The 8,868-nt window shown below is 38.0% G+C and overlaps 1 protein-coding gene across 1 annotated transcript in view; it reads left to right on the forward strand.

Annotated features, from left to right (window-relative positions):
- The first annotated feature begins 7,757 nt into the window (after positions 1-7,757).
- The window catches only part of LOC125047048 (gamma-soluble NSF attachment protein-like), a 15,224-nt gene continuing 14,113 nt past the window's right edge, over positions 7,758-8,868 (forward strand). Inside the window, exon 1 of the mRNA XM_047645094.1 lies at positions 7,758-7,891. Coding sequence (XP_047501050.1) covers positions 7,761-7,891 — 131 coding nt within the window. The 5' untranslated portion in view covers positions 7,758-7,760. The remainder of the gene's footprint in view (positions 7,892-8,868) is intronic.

Here is an 8,868-nt window from a genome sequence, read left to right on the forward strand (position 1 = left end):
AAAGAAAGTAGAAAGTCTCGGTCGTTCTCGGTCGAGAATGGAGAATGTAGCAACTGCATATATCACATTCCTGCTAGATGTGAAAAAAGCGCACTGCCACCACCCATTTAATTGACTTATGGGAACGTTTGTATAGGCGTTAAAGAAGGATTGGCGAAGTGTAAGGAAAAGTGGAAGGAACGGAGAGATAGTGTGTAAGTGTATGTATCTGTGTATGAGTGTAGGTGTTTGGTGCGAGAATGCAAAAGACTGGTATGCGTGTATTTAGCCGGAGAGGCGTGTGCAGGGGATCTCTTCCCTAACGCAGATGTTTTATGATTTAGTGTATCTTTGGATTCATTTCACCTTTACAGGTTCGTTTTGACCTAGGTCTTTCGTCACAGTAGGAGGGTACGGAAAACTTCATAAAACTTTCGCATATTTATTAAATATGCAAATAAAAGGCAAGACAAAACACGTAAAACTTATGTAAGACAAAACACGTAAAACTTATGTAAGACAAAACACGTAAAACTTATGTAAGACAAAACACGTAAAACTTATGTAAGACAAAACAAGCAAAACTTATGTAAGACAAAACACGCAAAAATTATGTAAGAAAAAACGCGTAAAACTATTGTAAGACAAAACACATAAAACTATTGTAAAACAAACACGTAAAATACCACGAGATAAAAAGTAAATATGACACGAACTTTAAATCCTTGAAGCACCGGTCTAAAAAATTACTGGCTTAATTAAAAGTACATTAAAGTCTCCCAGTACCTTAGTGAGAAATACTTCACGACATTTAACTGTGGTGAGGAGAGTGCCCAAATCGGGATTACTCAAGCCTCGACCTCCTTCGACCAGAACGACAGCAAGACCCCTACCTGGTGCTTCTTACCCACCCTCGTTACTTTTTAGCGGGAGTAATGTTAGGCGAGGGTGGCTCTCTTATTCCTAAGAGCTTAAAAAAGGGGGTCTTTTCCGTTTGGCGCACAGCGCTAAAAGTAATTTTAATATAGATTTTTCTATGTATTTTTGTCCCTAGAATCAGAATATCACATTATTTTTTTGGAGAAATTAACAGTTTTTGAGTTATTTGCCTTTAAAGTTATTTTCTTCCTATCTATTACTGAAGGAATTCAAACTTTAAAAAGTCGTAATATTCAGTATTATATACAATTTATTAATACAGGTTAGGGGTTAGGTTAGGTTAGGTTAGGTTAGGGGTTGGGTTGGGTTGGGTTAGGTTAGGTTAGGTTAGGGGTTGGGTTGGGTTAGGTTAGGTTAGGTTAGGTTAGGGATTGGGTTGGGATAGGTTAGGTTAGGGGTTAGGTTAGGTTAGGTTAGGTTATTTTGTAAGTCTCACCTCTCTTAGATAGTTATTGAAATCCACCATGGTATTATGGTTGATCTCTAGTTCTTCCTTGGCAAATTTAAAAGTAGTATACTGTTTACTCCAGGAATATATGATCAATATTATTTTCTTGAGTGGTAGTACACTACCCTCTAGCCAAGTATCTTTCCTAATGGAAATGACCTGCTCACACATTTTCTTTTCTTCAGTTCCACATCATGCTTTTTTCTGCACTGTTTGTTACTTGAAATAACATCATGTTCTTGAAAAAAAGCAACTGCATCTTCTTCACCTTTAATATTTTCAAATATCCACTGTAAGTTAACATTACTCTTCTTCTCCATGATTTCACTCTGAAAATACAGAAATATGTATTAGATAGGGAGAAAATAACTTCAAAGGAAAATAACTTAGAAACTGTTCGTTTCTCCATAAAACGGTTGTCATATTCGGATTCTACGGACAAAAATACATAAGAAAATCTATATTAAAATTAATTTTAGCGCTGTACGCCAAACGGAAAAGATCCAAAAAAGGATTGAAACTATATGAATATTATAAGAAGGATAAAATAACTAAAAATAAACAATAAAGAAAATATATAAAAAAAACTTTAAAAGAACTTATTATTAAAGTTTTAAAACTCCCTTTTTGGATTAGTTAATTTGTATATAGTTCGTGTTTTTCCTCACGGTTTGTTCAGGGTAAAAATAACAAGTAAAAATTGGGTTTAATAAAATTGGTAATATATAAAAATAAAAAAAAATAAAAAAATACAATAGCATAAGCGAGGCAGGCGTGTTTGCCATTTCCTTGGCGAGCGCGTAGAGCATCCTCACCCTCGGGAGATGGATAACCTCGGTAAGTACGGCCAGAGGGAACTCAGGAGCAATTTAACAGGCGATCCTGCAGGAGATTAAAATGAGTAGGGTATACAGTGAAGGCGTGATCACTACGGATGCACAGTGATCCACGACAAGAACAGGGGGAGGGAGAGGGGGGCAGGAGGGAACACATGCATAGACGAGTGTAAATGAAGTGGACAAGCAACTAAAGTAATTGAATTGGAGCACAAGGGAGGGAGAGAAATCAAATTAAGTAAATAACAAGTGCAATGCTTAGTAGAATATTTGCTTTTACATTTTCTTTCCTAATTCGTTGTCTTTCTTCTCGTTTCTTTTACCTTTGGTAATTATTTTTTGTTTCCTACGCCTTCTCAAATATCTTTTGAGGCGAGAATAACACTTTCGTTAGAGTTGATAGATTATTTAGATTTTATCATTATTATTATTATTATTATTATAATTATTGTTATTGTCACCAACATTGTCATTATTTTCATTATCATTATCTTCGCCGTCATTATCATCATTATAGTTTACATTATCATCTTTGAACGCATCTGCAAAGAAAACTAAACAAGAAGATTATAAAGAAAGAAAATAAAGAAAAAACTGAAAACAAGAAAATCATTTAAAAAAAAATGCTCGTAAAATTTATTTCTTGTTAATATTGATGTTGACTCCTCATATCGAGTATAATTCCTCCGCTAGATAAAAATGTAATTATAATAATATGATAATGATTGTAAATTCGTGATAATTAAAATGATAAAAATAGCAACAGTATTAACTATAGTAATTACTTTAATGACTGCCGCGATAGTCTAGTGGTTACAGCGAATTCTTAATATTGGGATGCTTTGGCGATTTAAGGTATCGGATCAATACCCATGATCCCTTTCAGATCAATATCCTTGACCCGTATCGCATCCGAGGAGCAGCTGAGAATATCTATTTTACCCTCTTTCGGTGGCTCGTGAGTGAGCACGCTGTGTCTCGGAATGTTGGTCAGGGCAGTAGGAAGGGAACGAGGGATCCCCTGTTCTCGGACTTTGTGTATGTCAGCTGCTGGGTGCATGTTTGTTAGTGTGTTTGTGTGCTTCTTCTTCCTCTTATTCTTATTCTTATTATTGCTTTGGAGAGGAGGGGAGGGGGGGGGGGTGACACCATTCAGGTGAGCGTGTGAGGCATCATTAGAGGGGCATTTATGGATTATGATGAATTAGGAGATGTGATCACTCGTCTGTAACAGGGTCAATTATCGATTCAGTAACAAGTTCAAACATGATGAATATCGTGATGCGAGGGGTGAGGGGTGCTGACGGAGGTGGGTCATCTGTAGCATCTGTCATCAGGTTGGATTATGATAGTCTCATTCATTGGGAGGGGTGATCACTTGTCTTTAACAGGGTCAATTATCTATCCAGTTACAAGTTTAAACATGATGAATATTGCGATACGGGGATGGAGGGTATGGAAGAGGGGGTGCTGATGGGGGTGGGGTAGGAGGGGGGCGGGGGGGGTCATCTGTGACACCTGACATATTGTTTTAGAGAGGAGGTGAGGGTGGGAGCAGACCCTTCAGGTGTGTGTGTATGTGTGTGTGTAAACCTGCTTTCACACTCATGTACGTACGTGGGGTTGCACGTTCTGTCAAGTCGCCTGCATTGGGGGGGTTCTTCTGCAGCAAACCATTAGTTAATGATTTCCAGTTCCGATCATTGATTATGATAATCCCTTTAATTATGCCTACTTTCTGTTATGATGCGCCATGTACGACTGTAAGGTGTGCATGCTAGCCATCATTAATGATTCCGGTTATTGATTACGTCATGGTCATTGGTTACGTCATTGATTACGTCATTACTTTCACACTCATGTACGTACGTGAGGTGATTAGTTCCGTCCATCCTATATCTACTTATATATATATATATATATATATATATATTTCTAACTACACACTAACCTAAGAGGACCACCCAACTCCCTTATTATGATATAATGTGATTTGCTTTCCCGGACATACATGGAATATGACATGCCCCAAAACCCGATCCACACATATGACTTTCCTTTTACCTCGCCTTCTCTAACTCGTGAGACTTTACCTCACCATACTTAGCTGACTGTGATTTACTCCACTTACCCTAGACAATATAAAATGGTTATTACCAAAGAACATGCGTCGTATTTTATAAATCTAGGCTGGAGAAACTATTGCCTTTATCATTCTCTTAGTAGATTCTAATAGATCATATCAAAGCAATGAAACTAACTTATGGTTCGCTTTAAAATTGGTTGACAATGCCTGTCAACGTTATCAACCAACATCTATTTTGTCTTTTAACCATTAATCATTAACCACTGAGAATCGTTTGCTCTACGGAATACGGCCAAAGATTTGTGACATTAGCGGTAAATAATGACGTCACGTTTCCGTAGTTGTGGTAATATACGGAAATATTTTGGACTGTTTGGGATTGAAAAAAAAAATGCAAGAAGGAGAATATTGCAAAGATATACTGCTTTCATTCTCTAATTACTTACTTGTACGAGAAAACCAGGTAGACAAGTAATATATGTCCATCAGAATCTTGTCCGAATTGACCATTACAGCATCTATATAAACATATAACAAAAATTGTCTCATCTCTCATATAACTTTCTACTTTCTTTGCATTTCGAGATTCAAGATTAGGACCAAATTTCTTTTTTTTTTCATTTCTTTTATGGTTGAAAATACGAAAATTTTAAAGATTCACTGACCTAGAAAAGTGTCCCCTAAACATAAACGATTTCTATTTTACCCTAAATCCACAGAAAACGGTGGTCATTACATCTACGGAAATCTACAGTCGACGTCGTACGGCAGTCATAAAAGTATCGTGCCAGAGATACACGAGATGCACGAACAACATGTACTCTTACATATTCTGACACTTATAGTGAAATGTTCCCCATGTAAATGTGTAACAAAATGACATAATAACTCATTATACAGATACCATATTAAAAAGAAAGAAAAAGAAAAAGATACTTGTCTATCTATATGTGTGTATGTGTGTATATATACAAATATATAGTAATAGTAATAATAATAATAATAATAATAATAATAATAATAATAATAATAATAATAATAATAATAATAATAATAATGATAATAATAACAATAATGATAATAATAATAATAATAATCACCCGTTTAGTTTACCACAGCCTCAAATTTATTACGCAGTTAGGAGAAGAAACCGCCCGTCACGTGATATCCGTGACTGATAGCAAATGTTCTAATCTTTTCGGCGCGACAGTTGAACGCTATTAATGGACAAAGATTAAGAAGAGGTTTATACTCTTTAATTGATAAAGGAATTGATAATTTAAAGAAGTGGAATCCTAAAAAAATGCAACAATAAGGGTTTTTTAACAAACCTCTTTACATGGCCTTCAAAATGAGTTACCAGTCGCAAGTCAGTTTTGATTCTTTTGCTCTATTTTAATATATATATATATCAATAACAAAACAAGAACAACAGTAATAATAATACAGTACAATAAAATTCCATTTTGAACGCTAGGTGGAAATATATTGCAGACTTAGAGCATTAGGAATTTAAATATGACCAATTTGCGTGCTGACGACTCCCTGGGTAACGTTAGGTCGTTAAGTGTGCAAGAAAATTCACAATCGTGAAGAAAAAAAATCAGTTGTGACAAGAGGGTGAGAGAGTATGGGCAAGGCAAGTTCTTATTACTTGTTAAACCATAAAAAAAAAAAAAAAAAACATCTAAATGAGGTGATCATTTCAAGTTAGAAATTTTAAAGAAAAAAATCCAGACAGAAAAATCATCACGTTAGTTCCATATACAAATAACTTTAGGGTTTGCAGTACCTAGTGTCAAGAATACTTTCTCTAACTAAAAGCCTTTGAAGGACCGGAATCTCAACTCTAGATGCTGTGTTAATAAAACCCGCAAATAAAAATTCACATAGAGACAGCCCATGAACAACAGGCTCCCAACTACCGGGGGTCTAGAACTAACATATGGAATCTCCACTTGTCACCACCAGGGACCACCACCGCGGATAACCCCCGTGGACGTTAAATGTAAATATACATGATACCAGTAAATAGTATAAGTGTCGAAGTCTGACACTACAATCAAGCCTTGGTCACTACAAGCCCACAACCAACAAACTCGTAGGCAGCACAAAGGTCTACAAAACCTGAGGACTTTAGGTGAGGCAGGCCGTCCATACAGATAGGGCCTCCCTACTACCAGGGTGAAGAAAGACCACACCAGTTCAGACCATGGTTACAATTAAGGTGTTAACACGTCAGAAGATGATATTGTTTGGGTAAATGAAAGGAGCGCATGAGTTAAGTGAGCCCCCATTGCTTGTAAAAACAAAACAAAAATATTGAAAAATAGAGTAACATGCTATACACAAAGAAAGCAAATGCCTACATGAGTGAAATGAGTTCCCATCGCCTGTGAAAACAATTCATAACACTATTAATTAAGAATATAATCATCAAAGCAAAGCAAAATACCGAAAAAAAAAGTCTGGAAAGAAAATAATCACTAAAAAGCCCTGTCTTATTAATTACTAATGCGCACCATTGACTGAGAGGGTGTTATCATTTAATATAAAACGAGAAATCCCCCCTAAAAAAATCCCTAGAAGAGAAACCAATGGACAATCACCATTAACCAAGACTATAATAATCTAAACACAAAATTCAAAGTAAAGTCCCCATAAAAGAAGACAATCCCTAAAAAAAAAAAAAAAAAAAAAAAAAAAAAAAAAAAAAAAAAAAAAAAAAAAAAAAAAACATGAAAGCTATGGGCGACGAGAATTCTCACCACAGTTCAAAACTACGAGAAAACACTTCTCATTCATATTATATTAATCTTAACACTCGACCCAAAGGAAAATCCCCCGAACGTCCCCAAAAGAGCAGAGAATCCCGAGGACCCGCCACGACGCATGAGCGAGAAATTCACACCGCTCGTCAACACTGTGAATGAACACCTCTTATTGATATTATAATAATCGAATTAAGATTATAATCTAAACACCTTTCATTAATATTATAATAATCTAATTAATATTGTAATCTAAACACACAATCCCCTAAATGTCCTAAAAAAAGGAGAGAATCCCCAAAGACCCACCACGTCACGTGAGCGATAAGTTCCTACCGCTTGTGAAACCAATTAAAAAAAACAAAAACGCCGTTAATCAAAACCAAAATAATCTAATTACCAAACCACCTACATTAACATAATCCCTCCCCCCATAAAATCCCAAAAAAGTCCCCAAAAGAAGCGAATCCCCAAAGACCCACCACGACACGTGCAGCGCATGAGCGAGAAGAGTTCCCACCAGCTGTAAAAAAAAAAAAAAAAAGAAATAACAATAATAAATAAATAAATAAATAAAAACATGAAAACCAATTAGAATAACCACCTCTCATTCATGCCACAACCCTCCCCCCTCAATAGTCCCCCAAAAGTCCCCCGAAACCCCCCCCCAAAGAGCGGAATCCCTCGACCCCCCACGACGCATGAGCGAGACGTCCTCCTCCTCCTCCTCCTCCCCTGCCCTACTCCCCCTCCCCCCGCCTGTCAACACTAACATGGCAGCCACGAAGAAAATCGAAGAGGCGCTCGCTCACATCAGAGAGGCCGAGAAAAGGTATTTGCCGTTCGAGCACGGGGTTGGGCTTTGTCCCGGAGGTGCAGGAGGGCCGGAGGGATGGGATGAGGGCGTCGGAGTGATCTGGGAACCATTCAGGGAGGGAGGGAGAGAGGGATTGCCCCCTCCTCCTCCTCCTCCTTCTCTCGCTCTCTCTCTCTGTCTTCCCCTTCTCTCCCTTTCCCTCTTCCTCTTCTTCTTCCTCCCACTCCCTCTTCCTCCCTCGTCCTCCCTCTCCCTTCCCGTGAGAGCCCCTTGTCACGTCACCCTGAAGAAGGGGGCGTCGCTGCCTCATGTCCTTTGGGGATGGGCGGGGGAGGGGGATGCATTTCACACGCATTTCACTCGGACATGCACTCTCTTCCCCCCCTCTTTTCAGCATGTCTTTTTATTTTTAGGGGGGTATGGGCTCAGTAGGAGGAGGGTATAGGGTTGTTGCTTCAGGGAGAAAACCTCTTTTCATCTCATGTGGTTTCTGTTTTTGCTGTCACATTGTCTATTGGGAGGGAGGATCGGCGTGGGAATTGTCTATCATGGGATTTGGGTCGATAGACAAGTTGTAGCTTGAGGATAGATTATGGGGATAGATTAAACCGCTTGGATAGACTGCCCAATGAAACTATCGTAACGTTATTGGGTAGGATTTATGACGAGGATAGACTGTCAGAAAGATGTAGTACCTTGTTTGTTTGTTGTTTTTTTTCCATTATATTATACCAAGAGCAATGCGCCCTCCGGAGACGAAGTCCTAAAACCAGGCTATCACGCAAACCCAAATTCCAAGCCTAACTTTCCCTACCTTCTTTTTATTCCCTAGACAGGTGGGCAAACCCCCCATACCTCCCCATTATTAGCACTTTGTACCAATATGGAGAAAGCACAACATTAAGAACCCGTGAGGGTGTTGTGGACTTGGTCTCTGAGGAGTGACATGCAGCGGATATTTTGGTTTTGATGTAAATAGGTCACAGTAGCTG

Source organism: Penaeus chinensis, chromosome 40 (assembly GCF_019202785.1).
Source record: "Penaeus chinensis breed Huanghai No. 1 chromosome 40, ASM1920278v2, whole genome shotgun sequence".
Taxonomy (NCBI): Eukaryota; Metazoa; Arthropoda; class Malacostraca; order Decapoda; family Penaeidae; genus Penaeus; species Penaeus chinensis.